Genomic DNA, 17,414 nt, shown 5'->3' with positions numbered 1-17,414 from the left:
ACCACCAAACCTTTACAATAAAAGCATGACACACCACCAAACCTTTACAATAAAAGCATGACACACCACCAAACCTTTACAATAAAAGCATGACACACCACCAAACCTTTACAATAAAAGCATGACACACCACCAAACCTTTACAATAAAAGCATGACACACCACCAAACCTCCACAATAAAAGCATGACACACCACCAAACCTTTACAATAAAAGCATTATACACGTCCAAACTTTCACAATAAAAGCATTATACACGTCCAAACTTTCACAATAAAAGCATGAAACACCTTTGCAGTTCATTACTGCATTTTTAAATTATCGACGGAATATATATCTACACAAACACGAGTGTTATAATGGTTGTAAAAAATAAGAGGAAATCAGTAGAATTCAGTTTATTCATAATGTTTCGTAATGTTTATGTAAGAGATAATGGTCACAGACAGGGGATTTTAAATGTAAAAATGCATTTGGTTTTATTCACATTTGATATCCTGGGGAGAAACTCCACAGACACTCTGCTCTTTTATTGTGAAGTGTCAGACAGGAAGCTGTGTGGGGTCCGTCCCCTCTCTGAGTCAGACAGGAAACTGTGTGTCAGTAAGCAGAAAGACTGGCAGACAGATAGACAACATGTCTGAGTTCAGTGTGTCGGGCCTGCTCTCGGCTCTGGTCCTCTTTTCGCTCCTCACTCTGCGGGATGTTTATCTCTGCAGGTCGGGCCCTCAGCAGGACGGAAGCACCGATCTCTACTCAGACTCAGAGCCGGACTCAGAGCCCCGCATCCCCGCTGAGCAGCCGCTCTACTCCGGGCCAAGCCTCAGGTTCCAGTACTGGTGAGTGTTATCTGTGTGGTGCACTGGGCTGTCACTCAACTACTCAGAAACCAATGGGGATGCACCCCTCAAAGTCCCGCCCACACGACAGGTTTGTGACAGAGAAGTGAAACAGAAAGACATGCTCTGATCAATGAAATACTAATCATTTAATCAGTTAAAGACCAGGAGTGGAATCAAGTAAAGACTGATAGTTTATCTCATTGGTGTGCACGTTATAGTTCTACCTTTTGAGATTACTTATTTCTGTCTAACTCTTCGTGTGTGTGTGTGTGTGTGTGTGTGTGTGTGTGTGTGTGTGTGTGTGTGTGTGTGTGTGTGTGTGTGTGTGTGTGTGTGTTCAGTATCTCCTGAGGATACAGTAAAGTGTTCCAGGATTACTCCCGGGCCATCAGCCAGCTTTACCCTGACATCACAATCCTCGGAGAGAACTACCCCCCACCCCCCTTCAACAGGTAACACTCTTCTGTCTGTTGGTCTGTCCTCCTGTCTGTCTCTACAGGTGTGTAGGTACCCTGTCTGTCTCTACAAGTGTGTAGGTACCCTGTCTATCTCTACAGGTGTGTAGGTACCCTGTCTATCTCTACAGGTGTGTAGGTACCCTGTCGGTCTCTACAGGTGTGTAGGTACCCTGTCGGTCTCTACAGGTGTGTAGGTACGCTGTCTGTCTCTACAAGTGTGTAGGTACCCTGTCTGTCTCTACAGGTGTGTAGGTACCCTGTCGGTCTCTACAGGTGTGTAGCTCACCTTTCTGTCTCTACAGGTGTGTAGCTCACCTTTCTGTCTCTACAGGTGTGTAGCTCACCTTTCTGTCTCTACAGGTGTGTAGCTCACCTTTCTGTCTCTACAGGTGTGTAGGTACCCTGTCTGTCTCTACAGGTGTGTAGCTCACCTTTCTGTCTCTACAGGTGTGTAGGTACCCTGTCTGTCTCTACAGGTGTGTAGCTCACCTGTCTGTCTCTACAGGTTTGTAGGTACCCTGGTCTCGTACCTGAAGCTGGTCTCCCTGCTGCTGATCCTCAGCGGTCAGAACCCATTTCTGTTCCTCGGCCTCGACACCCCCAGGTTCTGGATCTGGAGTCAGGATAACAAGGTACAAATTCACTGGATATAGCCCGCCCCTTTCCCCCACTTCATGTTCTAACCCTGGTGTCTCAGTCCTTCATGTCAGCTCTAGCAGGATCAGAGAGTTCATCAGAGATGGTCCTCAGCATCCTCTGTCAGTGACTGCAGGAGGACATGTGAGGACATATGACCATAAAATGATATGAGGACATGCTTAATAACTCTGTAGAGACTGGAGCTACGAGAAGAACCAGAACCTCTGAGCCGGTCTGCAGACTGAAGCTTTGAGGTTTCAGAATGTTAGGATTGTCAGGAAAAGTCATTTAAGGAAAAAGGCTACATGTTGAGCAATGTCTGACAAAACATCAGAGCTTGGTTAGAAAGACGGCATTAGGAGGAATAAAGTCTGAATGTTGATAGTTTTAAAACGGAGGGACAGAAGTGTGATCTGGAGGTCTTCGGAGTCAGAACTGAAATGTGTGTGCAGGTGTTCTCGTGCCTGATGGCGTTCTTCCTCTGCAACATGATGGAGACTCACTTCCTGTCCACAGGAGCCTTCGAGGTCACGCTGAATGGTGAGATCTGATTGGACCGAAAAATATTACATTGTAACAGTGTTTCCTGTCTCTCCTCCGCCGAGTGTAACAGTGTTTTCTGCTCCCCCCCCCCCCCCCCCCCCCCCCAGACGTCCCTGTCTGGTCGAAGCTTCAGTCCGGTTACGTCCCAAACATCCAGGAGATTTTCCAGATCCTCGACACACACCTGAAGATGAACCAGGAACCACTGAGGGTCCCCTCCCCTTAGAGACCAGGTACACATACACACACACACACACACACACACACACACACACACACACACACACACACACACACACACACACACACACACACACACACACACACAGTCTTTACCGTTCCAGTGGGTTAGAATGAAATATAGCTATCAGTTTGGTGTGATCATCAATGTCTGTCTGCAGTATATTCTCTTAACACCTGTGTGTCTCTCCCCTGTGTGTCTCTCCCCTGTGTGTCTCTCCCCTGTGTGTCTCTCCCCTGTGTGTCTCTCCGCTGTGTGTCTCTCCCCTGTGTGTCTCTCCCCTGTGTGTCCCTCACACCTGTGTGTCTCTCCGCTGTGTGTCTCTCCCCTGTGTGTCCCTCACACCTGTGTGTCTCTCCCCTGTGTGTCTCTCCCCTGTGTGTCTCTCCCCTGTGTGTCTCTCCCCTGTGTGTCCCTCACACCTGTGTGTCTCTCCCCTGTGTGTCTCTCCCCTGTGTGTCTCTCCGCTGTGTGTCTCTCCCCTGTGTGTCCCTCACACCTGTGTGTCTCTCCCCTGTGTGTCTCTCCCCTGTGTGTTTCTCCACTGTGTGTCTCTCCCCTGTGTGTCCCTCACACCTGTGTGTCTCTCCCCTGTGTGTCTCTCCCCTGTGTGTCCCTCACACCTGTGTGTCTCTCCCCTGTGTGTCTCTCCCCTGTGTGTCTCTCCGCTGTGTGTCTTTCCCCTGTGTGTCTCTCCCCTGTGTGTCCCTCACACCTGTGTGTCTCTCCGCTGTGTGTCTCTCCCCTGTGTGTCCCTCACACCTGTGTGTCTCTCCCCTGTGTGTCTCTCCCCTGTGTGTCTCTCCCCTGTGTGTCCCTCACACCTGTGTGTCTCTCCCCTGTGTGTCTCTCCCCTGTGTGTCTCTCCGCTGTGTGTCTCTCCCCTGTGTGTCCCTCACACCTGTGTGTCTCTCCCCTGTGTGTCTCTCCCCTGTGTGTTTCTCCACTGTGTGTCTCTCCCCTGTGTGTCCCTCACACCTGTGTGTCTCTCCCCTGTGTGTCTCTCCCCTGTGTGTCTCTCCCCTGTGTGTCCCTCACACCTGTGTGTCTCTCCCCTGTGTGTCTCTCCCCTGTGTGTCTCTCCGCTGTGTGTCTCTCCCCTGTGTGTCCCTCACACCTGTGTGTCTCTCCCCTGTGTGTCTCTCCCCTGTGTGTTTCTCCACTGTGTGTCTCTCCCCTGTGTGTCCCTCACACCTGTGTGTCTCTCCCCTGTGTGTCTCTCCCCTGTGTGTCTCTCCCCTGTGTGTCTCTCCCGTGTGTTGCTCCCCTGTCTCTCCCCTTTGTGTCACTCCCCTGTGTGTCTCTCCCCTGTGTGTCTCTCCCCTGTGTGTGTCTCTCACCTGTGTGTCTCTCACCTGTGTGTCTCTCACCTGTGTGTCTTTCAGGTATCCCAGGTGTTGTGTTCAGGCGTTTATGAAGGTCTGGCCTTAAAGCTCTCTGCGGGCCCGACCGGATGTCCCGCCTCAGAACCCAGCTTCCCTGGTCCCTGCTCATCACTACATTATCCAGAAGGCACCTGTCAGCCGAATCAGCCTGACTGCTATGCCCCCCCTTCAGTTGTATTTATTTAGCTGGAGGTTCTTTCAGAATAAAAGCACGGTACCACTGTTAGCTTCACGCAACCTGGAAAGGTGTGTGTGTGTGTCTGTGTGTGTGTGTGTGATCATGCTGAATCATTATTGACCTGGATGTTGTTCACACATCAATAAAACCATTCAGGAAATGAGTGTGTGTGGCAGTCTTTTGGATGCAGCGGCACAGAGACACCCTGTAGAGACTTGGACTCGCCCACTGATGAACTCGGACAAAATATTTGTTGTATCTTTTATACATCTGCAGAGTGTCTTCTAGGGCTGTTTTCGACTAAGGATTTTCATAGTCGAATCTGATTCGTCAGATTTTGCCGTAGTCGACTGATAGTCGAACCTTTTTTTTTCAGATAGCTAGATCTTTATATTTTTCCGTTTCAAACAAAAGAGCTCAAAAAACATGGTAGGTGTGAAACAAATACCTTTATTTATTTAAAGCCAGATGAACGAAACTGGGCATATTAAACATCACAACAGTTCACATAAAATCGGAACAAAATGGCTTCAAAAACAACAACGCCAAAACGTGCCTTTATCGCTCAGCTAAGAACCTGGCTTTTAATTCACAGTTTACTCTCGGGAATCGGGATAAAATAAATGAATAATTGAACTTATCACAACAGCCTGGAACTAGTGCAAAATGACATAAATGTTTTTAGAGATACAATAAGCCTGAATAAAAACAATTCTACAACAACGGACAAATAAACATAACAAAAGTCAGAATCGAATGGGCTTCAGAAAGTGCACATGCAGCAAAAAGAGAGAGAGAGAAAGAGACGCTCCCCACGCAGCCTCAGGCTTAATTCACAATTGTCCCAAAAGAAAAAGAAAGAAATCACTTCTTCACATAAAAGGGTTCTACTGCACCTGTGATTGTCTGATTTTTCTGAGGTTGTGTGCCAGGAAAACCAGCTTGTTCATGTTGGTTGGGAAAAGTGCGCTCCTTGATTTGTTGGCAATGAAACCCGCTTTGGAAAATATCCTCTCTGAGGGCGTGGAGGTGGAGGGGATGCTGTGAAATCTCCTAGCAGCTCTTGACAACTTTGGATATCTATCCTCATTTTTCTTCCAACATTCCAGGGGGCCTCCAGTGCATTTAGTGAAGTCCTTCAAATAGGCCTTCATCTCGCTTGTCTCATCCTGTTCCTCCTCATCTTCATCACTGGCCAGCAGCATAGCCATCACAGTGTCCTGTTTTGCAGTCGACCCAGGATCCACCGTGTCACTTTCCTCCTGGCAAGACCTGTCAGTTAGACTCTCAGCTAGTTCTGCCACCACTGAATACGCCTCATCCTTTGGTCGTCGGAGAGAAAGGAGAGCTTCTTGAAGCGTGGTTCAAGCACCGCCGCACTGATGTAGACACTTCTTTCCAGCCATGGCCCTTTAAGCTCCCATCGCCTGTCCATCTCCTCAGACAGTGTAGTCTTGATGATCTTTGTGGTTCGACTGTCGTCCGCATGCACCACCACATGTCTTTTTGTAATATTCATAAGCATGGGGACAGTGGCAGACAGGGATGCATTATTTTCTTGGGACAAAAGCTCTGTCAGAGTGATCATTGGTTTAAGAACAGCGACAATGTCCTCTGCTGTGCGCCACTGTGATGTGGATAGCTCCAGGTCACGATCGGACCGTTTGCTCACACTGTCATCTGTGAGCACGGCTGAAACTGGCCCCTTCTGTTCGATCAAGCGATCGAGCATCAAATAAACAGAGTTCCAACGGGTGACAACATCCTGCGTCAGTTTATGCTGAGGAACATTCTGTTGTTTCTGTTTATCTTGAAGTGCTGTGGTGGCCTTTGCGCTTTTTTTGAAATGAGAAACCAAGCGCCTTGCAGCAGCAACAGTGCGGCAAATGGGGTCCCGCTTCAGAGCGCTGTTTATGCAGAGTGGTAATGTGTGGCCCGCGCAGCGCACCCCTTTCATATTTCCCCAGGAGGGCTGCTGGACCAACTGGTTGTTGCAAACATGTTTGCTGCGTTGTCATGCACCACAGAAACGATCTTGGTACTGAAGTATATCTTGTAACGATGTTTGTGAAGATGATGAAGAAGTCTCCGGAGACACCAGCTTGTATATAATAAGGTTTATTACAACAGCATAGTATCAGACACCAACACGGGCGATGCGGGAGAGCCAATTGTGGAAGTCCCCGAACAGTCTTTGTGCATACACTTTATAGGAGAAATGTGGGTGTGTCAAAATGCGATGTTCTATGAGGATGTGTACCCAAATAAGGTGAGATATACGTTAGTCTTTGTCTTACTCATCCCTGGAGGTCTTCTGACGTAGTCCAGAGGTTTGTTCTACAACCTCCTGTTGTACCACATCCCTCTCTGCACTCTCTATGACCTCAGGGAGTAAACAACTGTAGGCCTATATGAACTGATTTACTATACCGCCTAGGCCCTAACTTTGTATGCCCCACTCGGTGACCTAGGGCGTCTTTAACGTATTCCAGGTGTTGTTTTTCACTCTTCTTCCACCCAACCTTCCTCTGACCTCAGGGAGTATCTGCCCTGATATATCTCCAGATTTAATACACCACAGTACTTGGAATGTCCCACTCGCAAATTATCTCCGTCAGTTCTCGTGCAATGTGATCGGCTGTGTGACTGTGTGTTTTTTTGTTTCTAAAACAAGTCGCCAGTCTCCAGGGATGAAATGTGATGTGACTGTGAGATAAGCCTCCATCTGAAGCGAGGTCCAGATATCAGTTGTGAAACTGACAGCTTCACAGTCCTGTATTGCCCTGTATATCTCTGACCGTGTCGATAGATATTTTGTGTGCACGATATCCATCACCGTAGCTCTTGTAGGGACGGTGTAGCCTGGCTCAAGTGTGCGCATGAGTTCTTTAAATCCCCCACCCTCAACAATGCGCACAGGCCTCATATCAAGTGCCACAAACTCCGCAATCTGTTCAGTAATTTCCCTTTTTCTCTTCTCTGAAAGTGGTGGTCTCAAATCAAGTTTTTTTGCGTTCATCTCGGGGCCGCCGCTGATGCAGACGTGCCGGCTGAGTTGTCGTCATGACACTGCGGGTGTAACTGTAAATGATAGAATAATATAACAATAATATTGTACTGCCTGTATTGATAAAAGAGTGGTAGAACTGTTTGTTTGTTTGTAAAGTTAACAAGCCTTACCCGCTTCAAATGATATGCCATGTTGGTTGTCGTCGTGTGATATGCAAGAACCTGCTCACACAACTTACACTTCACTTTCTTCGGGTCATCTTTAACCTTTTCAAAATAGTTCCACACTTTTGGTGTCTTTTTTTTAGCCATTGTGAGCCAATAAATCCGTAAACACTAACGGTCCTGTGTGCTGCTCACCTGCGCTCATTTGGATTGCGCAACTGCAGTGGGTGTGATTTATTAATACCGTAAGCTAAGACTACCATTCAAACGAACAAATCATTGGAACTCTTTATTAACATAAAATACACAGGTTTTGCATTAAAATAGGCTTTTATACAACAAAAAAGACATTCTATGTAACAATTAATGCTCGGCAGCCGCGGGCACCCCATATAGTCAGAATGGTATGGTCTTTGTTGTATAACAACATTTTACGAAGATTCGACTACGAGGTTCATAGTCCAATCAGACCTCTCCGAATCGAATCGTCGAATAGTCGAATATTGGAGGTCAGCCCTAGTGTCTTCTATAATAAAGAGGTAATAATAGTTATAATCCCCGTAGAGAATGCAGCAGCAGAAGAAGAAACTCACACAGTACTCGTGGAATACAGGCAGAATGACAATACACATTCACAGTATGAAGAGAAATATAAATTACAAAAGAAAAATTAAAACTCTGGTGTGAGTGCTGGGGCGCTGAGTGCGTAAAAATATGCAAAGCTCTGCTGACTCAGTACCTGCAGAGCTCCAAACCAGCTCTGTATTAGTGTCAGGACCAGAACTAAGCCGGAGCTTCATGGTCGAGCAGCTGCATGCAAGCCTTAAATCACCGAGCATGATGCCAAGCACTGATGGAGCGGTGTACAGCACGCCGCCACTGGACTCTGGAGCAGTGGAGACGGGTTCTGTGGAGGGACAAATCAGCTTTTCTATCCGGCAGTCTGATGGACCAGTCTGGGTCTGGGGATGCCAGGAGAACGTTACCTGAAGGCCCGCTTCTGTTCCAGCATGACAGTGCCCCAGTGCACAAAGCAAGGTCCATAAAGATCCCTGACCTCAACCCCACTGAACACCTTTGGGATGAACTGGACCGGAGAGCCTCTCATCCCACATCAGGGTCTGACCTCATAATGCTCTCCTGGATGACTGGTTTCCTCAGAAACACTCCAACACCTTGTGGAAAGCCTTCCCAGAAGAGTGAGGGCTTTTACAGCTGCAAAGGGGGGGCCAACTTCATATGGGCGGTGGTGGCAAAGTCCATAGGGGCTTGGCCTGGGAACTGGAAGGTCACCAGTTCAAGTCCCCGAAAGACCAAGTGCCACCGTGGTGTCCCTGAGCAAGACACTGGTTACCTACACTGCTCCCCGGGCGCCGTACATAATGGCAGCCCACTGCTCCTAACACTAGGATGGGTCAAATGCAGAGACCGCATTTCGTTGTCCTAGTACTTGTACTCTGTGCAATGACAATAAAGTTGAATCTTATCTTATCTTATCTTATATTAAGGCCTGAGAATTTGGAACTGAGAATTATCATTTAGTGTATTTGAGCATGGGTAAAATTAATATAACTGTATAATGATGAAATATGGTATACAATAATAAACACATGCATAGTATAAAATAATGAAAACAACTCCCAATTTGGGAGCAATAAAGTACATCTTGTCTTTATCTCATCTTAATATATAAAGTGTTCTGTAGTTCTCAACGTGGCCTGTAGTGGCGCTGACTATCCTCTTACTACTTCCGGAGCAGTAGAAGAAGAATAAGAAGCCGGTGGTTATGCTAGCATTAGCTTCAGCCATTTACTCCACAGACTAAGTTGATCTACAATATAATAATTATATTAATACATATAGAGGCTCGGGTTTTAATGACTCACAGTGTGTATATACAGCGTTACTCTCAGGGTTTAATGTTTGGCGGCGAGAACGAACTACCAGCAGGTGAGTGAAGCTAATGCTAACTGTGATGCTAATTGCTAATCAGTAAAAGTAAGCTTGATTAAAACTGCTAATTCTAAATATATGATAATAGAAACCGGCCGCACATGGATTTTGTGTTTTATTATTAGATTAAATGACACAGTAGTTTTCACATGTTAATGAACCCACGTTTAAATTACATTCAGTCAATTCAAGTTTAAAACATTTCCATCAAATCATGTTGAAAAACGTATTCACAAGAACCCGGAAACAGACCCTTCGTATTTCCCCATGTTATAGACCGGAGGCTCCTGCTCTCAGGGATGAGCTGCAACCCTTTCTGTGAAGTAAACCCTATGGAGGGCCATCTGTGAGTCAGCATAGTGAGGGCCCCTGCACCTCCACTGAGTCAGCATAGTGAGGGCCCCTGCACTGAGTCAGCATAGTGAGGGCCCCTGCACCTCCACTGAGTCAGCATAGTGAGGGCCCCTGCACCTCCACTGAGTCAGCATAGTGAAGGCCCCTGCACCTCCACTGAGTCAGCATAGTGAAGGCCCCTGCACCTCCACCTGTGAGTCAGCATAGTGAAGGCCCCTGCACCTCCACCTGTGAGTCAGCATAGTGAAGGCCCCTGCACCTCCACTGAGTCAGCATAGTGAGGGCCCCTGCACCTCCACTGAGTCAGCATAGTGAGGGCCCCTGCACCTCCACTGAGTCAGCATAGTGAGGGTTGTGTGGCCCTCGGTTAAAACACAACAGACCATCTGGTAATGATCATTCAACTGCTAGCTATTATATAGTGTGTGTGTGTGTGTGTGTGTGTGTGTGTGTGTGTGTGTGTGTGTGTGTGTGTGTGTGTGTGTGTGTGTGTGTGTGTGTCCGCAGGTCTTCTTCTCTGATATGAGCAGCCCTGTAGTAAGTCTTCTTCTCTTTATTTGTGATTAGTTCAGAGCCTCATTAATCAGTCTTTTAGTGTGTGGTAATGTGTGTGTGTGTGTGTGTGTGTGTGTGTGTGTGTGTGTGTGTGTGTGTGTGTGTGTGTGTGTGTGTGTGTGTGTGTGTGTGTGTGTGTGTGTGTGTGTGTGTGTGTGTGTGTGTGTGTGTGTGTGTGTGTGTGTGTAGAGGAAGAGGAGGTGCACAGGAACAGGAAGTGCTCCGGTTCCCAGACTCAGCACCAAGACCGTCAGACGAGCTAACGCTAGGATACCATCCAATGCTAACACTGTGGCTAACAGAGAAGCTAGCATAGCAGGTGACGTTAGCAGGTCTGATGGTGACGCTGCCCCCCCCACTGAGACCATCGACGTGATGGAGGACGGTCAGTACCAAGAACTATATATTATATTATCACATGATAAGTCTTTTAATTGCAAATGAAACCCAATGATCCATTCCAGTGAGTTATTAATGTGTCTGTGGTTGGCAGTCAGTGATGGTGTACAGTGTAACAGTTACGTTATCTGAATCACTACGTTCAGGCTAACGGAGCCTTGAGGTGAAAATGACCCTAAGGTTAATACATCTTACGCTAAAACGTCAGGAAACCTATGAAAAGATAGTTCGCAGCTGATCGACCATCTATTCTATTCCGACCTTCACCACCAGATGACACCCTGGATATGGTGATCATCTTGTAGTTTGCTTCAGTACAAACCATTTTTAAACAGTTCTGTCGGATGTTAGGACTCATGATGCTGACTCATGTCAGGGTGTAAGGACTCATGATGCTGACTCATGTCAGGGTGTTAGGACTCATGATGCTGACTCATGTCAGGGTTCAGGACTCATAATGCTGACTCATGTCAGGGTTCAGGACTCACAACGCTGACTCATGTCAGGTTGTTAGAACTCATAATGCTGACTCATGTCAGGTTGTTAGAACTCATAATGCTGACTCATGCCAGGGTTCAGGACTCATAATGCTGACTCATGCCAGGGTTCCGGACTCATAATGCTGACTCATGTCAGGGTTCAGGACTCACAACGCTGACTCATGTCAGGGTGTTAGGACTCATAATGCTGACTCGTGTCAGGTTGTTAGAACTCATAATGCTGACTCATGCCAGGGTTCAGGACTCATAATGCTGACTCATGCCAGGGTTCAGGACTCATAATGCTGACTCATATGCCAGGGTTCAGGACTCATAATGCTGACTCATGCCAGGGTTAAGGACTCATAATGCTGACTCATGCCAGGGTTCAGGACTCATAATGCTGACTCATGCCAGGGTTCCGGACTCATAATGCTGACTCATGTCAGGGTTCAGGACTCATAATGCTGACTCATATGCCAGGATTCAGGACTCATTATGCTGACTCATGTCAGGGTGTTAGGACTCATAATGCTGACTCATGTCAGGGTGTTAGGACTCATGGTGCTGACTCATGTCAGGTTGTTAGAACTCATAATGCTGACTCATGCCAGGGTTCAGGACTCATAATGCTGACTCATGCCAGGGTTCCGGACTCATAATGCTGACTCATGTCAGGGTTCAGGACTCATAATGCTGACTCATGTCAGGGTTCAGGACTCACAACGCTGACTCATGTCAGGGTGTTAGGACTCATAATGCTGACTCGTGTCAGGTTGTTAGAACTCATAATGCTGACTCATGCCAGGGTTCAGGACTCATAATGCTGACTCGTGTCAGGGTGTTAGAACTCATAATGCTGACTCATGCCAGGGTTCAGGACTCATAATGCTGACTCATATGCCAGGGTTCAGGACTCATAATGCTGACTCATGCCAGGGTTCAGGACTCATAATGCTGACTCATGTCAGGGTATGTTTTTTTCTGGTTTGACGTGTTTGTTTATTCAAGGTGGGGGTTGATATTAAACAGGAGTTGATGATAAACAGGAAGTGCTGTTCATTCAGGTGTGGAGGAGGTGGTGGATCTCACTCGTGAGGGCGGGGAGGCTGTGGTCGACCTGACACACAACGACTCTGTGCTGGTGACTACACACACAAACACACACACACCCTACTCACAAAGAAACAGTTCAAAAGAACAGATCAACATCCTGAATAAATCTTCTTCCTTTCTCCTGCTGCTGCCTCCAGCTGGTGGACGAAGGTAAAGCTGTGGAATTATTTCAATGATGTGTCATTTAACTTTGATTAGGTTTCACCTTTTCAGAGGAATTAAAGGAACAGTCCACCATTTCTTTGTATTTTCCATCAGGTCCTCAGAACCGCAGTGGCCCCCCCGGTGAGAGTTATGTTGTCAGCAGTGATGAAGAGGCGCCCCCCCCCACCACTGCAGTAATGCCCTGTCAACAGACCATCAGCTCCTCCAGGTAATAGACTGACCTGTGCTAACATTATCAAAGCCAGGCCGGGCTGGCCCATTCAGGTACATGTGTGCATACATACATACATACATACATACATACATTAATATACCCCCTCCCCTTTGTGTAGATATGTTATTATATCTTCTCCTGGGACAACCCTGAAGAGATGACCCTCTGATCCAGAGTAGAGTAGTCAGTGTACAGCTGGGATAACAGGGTACATTTGCTGAGCCCTCAAAATAACTCAACACAGCCATTAATGTCTAACCCGCTGCAACAAAGGTGAGTACACCCTAAGTGACTGATCCCTAAAAACCTCAGGAAGTGGACTGATCCCTATAAACCACAGCCAGGTAATAGACTGATCCCTATAAACCACAGCCAGGTAATAGACTGATCCATATAAACCACAGCCAGGTAATAGACTGATCCCTATAATCCACAGCCAGGTAATAGACTGACCCCTATAATCCACAGCCAGGTAATAGACTGATCCCTATAATCCACAGCTAGGTAATAGACTGATTCCTATAAACCACAGCCAGGTAATAGACTGATCCCTATAAACCACAGCCAGGTAATAGACTGATTCCTATAAACCACAGCCAGGTAATAGACTGACCCCTATAATCCACAGCCAGGTAATAGACTGATTCCTATAAACCACAGCTAGGTAATAGACTGACCCCTATAATCCACAGCCAGGTAATAGACTGATCCCTATAATCCACAGCTAGGTAATAGACTGATTCCTATAAACCACAGCCAGGTAATAGACTGATTCCTATAAACCACAGCCAGGTAATAGACTGACCCCTATAATCCACAGCCAGGTAATAGACTGATCCCTATAATCCACAGCTAGGTAATAGACTGACCCCTATAATCCACAGCCAGGTAATAGACTGACCCCTATAATCCACAGCTAGGTAATAGACTGATTCCTATAAACCACAGCCAGGTAATAGACTGATTCCTATAAACCACAGCCAGGTAATAGACTGATTCCTATAAACCACAGCCAGGTAATAGACTGATTCCTATAAACCACAGCTAGGTAATAGACTGATTCCTATAAACCACAGCCAGGTAATAGACTGATTCCTATAAACCACAGCCAGGTAATAGACTGATTCCTATAAACCACAGCCAGGTAATAGACTGATTCCTATAAACCACAGCCAGGTAATAGACTGATTCCTATAAACCACAGCCAGGTAATAGACTGATTCCTATAAACCACAGCCAGGTAATAGACTGACCCCTATAATCCACAGCCAGGTAATAGACTGATCCCTATAATCCACAGCCAGGTAATAGACTGATTCCTATAAACCACAGCCAGGTAATAGACTGATTCCTATAAACCACAGCCAGGTAATAGACTGATTCCTATAAACCACAGCCAGGTAATAGACTGATTCCTATAAACCACAGCCAGGTAATAGACTGATTCCTATAAACCACAGCCAGGTAATAGACTGATTCCTATAAACCACAGCCAGGTAATAGACTGACCCCTATAATCCACAGCCAGGTAATAGACTGATTCCTATAAACCACAGCTAGGTAATAGACTGATCCCTATAATCCACAGCCAGGTAATAGACTGATCCCTATAATCCACAGCTAGGTAATAGACTGATTCCTATAAACCACAGCCAGGTAATAGACTGATTCCTATAAACCACAGCCAGGTAATAGACTGATCCCTATAATCCACAGCCAGGTAATAGACTGACCCCTATAATCCACAGCCAGGTAATAGACTGACCCCTATAATCCACAGCCAGGTAATAGACTGATCCCTATAATCCACAGCTAGGTAATAGACTGATTCCTATAAACCACAGCCAGGTAATAGACTGATTCCTATAAACCACAGCCAGGTAATAGACTGATTCCTATAATCCACAGCTAGGTAATAGACTGATCCCTATAATCCACAGCTAGGTAATAGACTGATTCCTATAAACCACAGCCAGGTAATAGACTGATTCCTATAAACCACAGCCAGGTAATAGACTGATTCCTATAAACCACAGCCAGGTAATAGACTGATTCCTATAAACCACAGCCAGGTAATAGACTGATTCCTATAAACCACAGCCAGGTAATAGACTGACCCCTATAATCCACAGCCAGGTAATAGACTGATTCCTATAAACCACAGCTAGGTAATAGACTGATCCCTATAATCCACAGCCAGGTAATAGACTGATCCCTATAATCCACAGCTAGGTAATAGACTGATTCCTATAAACCACAGCCAGGTAATAGACTGATTCCTATAAACCACAGCCAGGTAATAGACTGATCCCTATAATCCACAGCCAGGTAATAGACTGACCCCTATAATCCACAGCCAGGTAATAGACTGACCCCTATAATCCACAGCCAGGTAATAGACTGATCCCTATAATCCACAGCTAGGTAATAGACTGATTCCTATAAACCACAGCCAGGTAATAGACTGATTCCTATAAACCACAGCCAGGTAATAGACTGATTCCTATAATCCACAGCTAGGTAATAGACTGATTCCTATAAACCACAGCCAGGTAATAGACTGATTCCTATAAACCACAGCCAGGTAATAGACTGATTCCTATAAACCACAGCCAGGTAATAGACTGATTCCTATAAACCACAGCCAGGTAATAGACTGATTCCTATAAACCACAGCCAGGTAATAGACTGATCCCTATAAACCACAGCCAGGTAATAGACTGATTCCTATAAACCACAGCCAGGTAATAGACTGATTCCTATAAACCACAGCCAGGTAATAGACTGATTCCTATAAACCACAGCCAGGTAATAGCCGGACCCTGTGTTTTTCAGGTCGGCTCCGGGGATGATCAGCTGTCCTGTCTGTCTCGACTTGTACTCGGAGGTGAGGCTCAAACATATGTGACACACCTGTGACTCAGCTGGACAGCAGGTAGAATCCTGTGTCCTGATTGGCTGCTTGTTCTCCTCCACAGATAGTCGACAGCGGCCGATTGGTTGTTTCTACGAAATGTGGTCACGTGTTCTGCAGCCAATGTCTGAGAGATGCTCTGAGATCATCTCACACCTGCCCCAACTGCAGGAAGAAACTGACCCCCCGCCAGTACCACCCCCTCTATGTGTGACATCATCAGGTCCCCCCTACCCATGACATCACTGTGACATCCTCAGTGACTGTAGTTTTTGTTCTAGGAACTACACCTTTCCAGTGATGAGTTCAGTTACGGAGTTTTCATTCATTATTGATTTATTGACTTGGTTTGATTTTAATTTCTTTTGTATTGTTATAAAGGGTGTGTATGTACAAATAAATTCTGATGGATTCTGTCTTTGAGTTTATTCTGTTCCGATCCAAAGAAAGCATGTCGTGTATAAAGTATTACTAATAATATAAGTTTATCAAATATGTAAAACTTCTGACATGAGAGAAACACCTCAGAGCTGACAGTCACAGAGATGCATTCTGGGCTGTCACACCCTGTAGTTCTTCTGAGCTGATGAGGACTACAGCTCACAAGTCATGGTCAGCAGACCATGAGTCAGCGTCAGCTGCTGCTGATGTCACAGCTGAGCAACACAGGGCAAACACCTGAATGAACAACACCTTAAAGCCACCAAAGACTTTATAAACATGTGTTTTATTTGATGAAGCTGTTCATCATATTATTGATCTAATAAAAACTCTACGCGAATATCTGCTGAGTCAGTGATTGAAGAAGTAAACAGGTTGAATAATTCGGTCTTTAATAAGAAGCTGTGGTTTGAATGCAAACGTTACTGTTTTATAACAATGACGCAGCGTTTTCTCTTTATTCCGGGGGAACCTGAATAATCAGGTGTCTCGGGGGAAAGTCCCTCATTGGAAAGTGCGTCGTCATTCCTCTGCATCTCATTGGTTGCCTAGGCGGGACTCCGTCTGTAGACCAATCACAGGCCATGTCAATATTTACCTCCTGACAAAACGGTGACGATGATCGCGGAAGTAAACATTAAGGACGTGGAAAGGATAAAAGCTGCGACACGAGCTGGTTCTTTGAGTTCCTCCGTGAGTCTTAAACCCACAAACTGGTTCCGAGAAAAGAAGAGTCCAAAGCTAGTCTGGAGTCTAAAACCTGGAACCGAGAGGAGTCTAAACCCACACAGTTCCTGAGAGGAAAACCCGAGTCTGGATCTAAAGTAAGTCTGACTGGCGCAGGAAGAAATACCAGACCTGAGTACTTCTACTTTACTCAAGTAGAAGTACTCAGGTCTTGTACTTGAGTAAAAGTAGAAGTACTCAGGTCTTGTACTTGAGTAAAGTAGAAGTACTCAGGTCTTGTACTTGAGTAAAAGTAGAAGTACTCAGGTCTTGTACTTGAGTAAAGTAGAAGTATTCAGGTCTTGTACTTGAGTAAAGTAGAAGTACTCAGGTCTTGTACTTGAGTAAAGTAGAAGTACTCAGGTCTTGTACTTGAGTAAAAGTAGAAGTACTCAGGTCTTGTACTTGAGTAAAAGTAGAAGTACTCAGGTCTTGTACTTGAGTAAAGTAGAAGTGCTCAGATCTTGTACTTGAGTAAAAGTAGAAGTACTCAGGTCTTGTACTTGAGTAAAGTAGAAGTATTCAGGTCTTGTACTTGAGTAAAGTAGAAGTACTCAGGTCTTGTACTTGAGTAAAGTAGAAGTACTCAGGTCTTGTACTTGAGTAAAGTAGAAGTACTCAGATCTTGTACTTGAGTA

General features: G+C 45.9%; 3 protein-coding genes across 5 annotated transcripts in view; all 3 read left to right on the top strand.

Annotated features, from left to right (window-relative positions):
- The first annotated feature begins 578 nt into the window (after nt 1–578).
- On the top strand, nt 579–4,449 carry selenot2 (selenoprotein T, 2). The gene is made up of 6 exons (XM_063880533.1): nt 579–839; nt 1,184–1,294; nt 1,806–1,932; nt 2,392–2,479; nt 2,590–2,715; nt 4,109–4,449. The coding sequence occupies exons 1-5, from the start codon at nt 637–639 to the stop codon at nt 2,706–2,708; spliced, it is 648 nt and encodes a 215-aa protein (XP_063736603.1). The 5' UTR covers nt 579–636; the 3' UTR covers nt 2,709–2,715; nt 4,109–4,449.
- Nucleotides 4,450–9,193: 4,744 nt separating this feature from the next.
- Nucleotides 9,194–16,025, top strand: rnf4 (ring finger protein 4). Of its 3 annotated transcripts, XM_063880619.1 has the most exons (9): nt 9,196–9,410; nt 9,690–9,759; nt 10,275–10,304; nt 10,512–10,707; nt 12,268–12,344; nt 12,454–12,466; nt 12,575–12,689; nt 15,531–15,582; nt 15,674–16,025. In XM_063880619.1, the coding sequence occupies exons 3-9, from the start codon at nt 10,290–10,292 to the stop codon at nt 15,821–15,823; spliced, it is 618 nt and encodes a 205-aa protein (XP_063736689.1). In that variant the 5' UTR covers nt 9,196–9,410; nt 9,690–9,759; nt 10,275–10,289; the 3' UTR covers nt 15,824–16,025. The 3 variants fall into 3 exon arrangements, with proteins under 3 accessions (XP_063736688.1, XP_063736689.1, XP_063736690.1); XM_063880618.1 differs by lacking the exon at nt 9,690–9,759 and having other exon boundaries at nt 9,194–9,410; XM_063880620.1 differs by lacking the exons at nt 9,690–9,759; nt 10,275–10,304; nt 10,512–10,707.
- Nucleotides 16,026–16,654: 629 nt separating this feature from the next.
- sqstm1 (sequestosome 1) overlaps nt 16,655–17,414 on the top strand; it is a 7,669-nt gene continuing 6,909 nt past the window's right edge. The window contains exon 1 of the mRNA XM_063881577.1: nt 16,655–16,874. The gene's annotated coding sequence lies outside the window, so the exon portion shown is untranslated. The remainder of the gene's footprint in view (nt 16,875–17,414) is intronic.

Source organism: Eleginops maclovinus, chromosome 4 (genome assembly GCF_036324505.1).
Source record: "Eleginops maclovinus isolate JMC-PN-2008 ecotype Puerto Natales chromosome 4, JC_Emac_rtc_rv5, whole genome shotgun sequence".
In the NCBI taxonomy this organism is placed as follows: Eukaryota; Metazoa; Chordata; class Actinopteri; order Perciformes; family Eleginopidae; genus Eleginops; species Eleginops maclovinus.
This window is presented reverse-complemented; position numbering and strand designations above follow the sequence as displayed.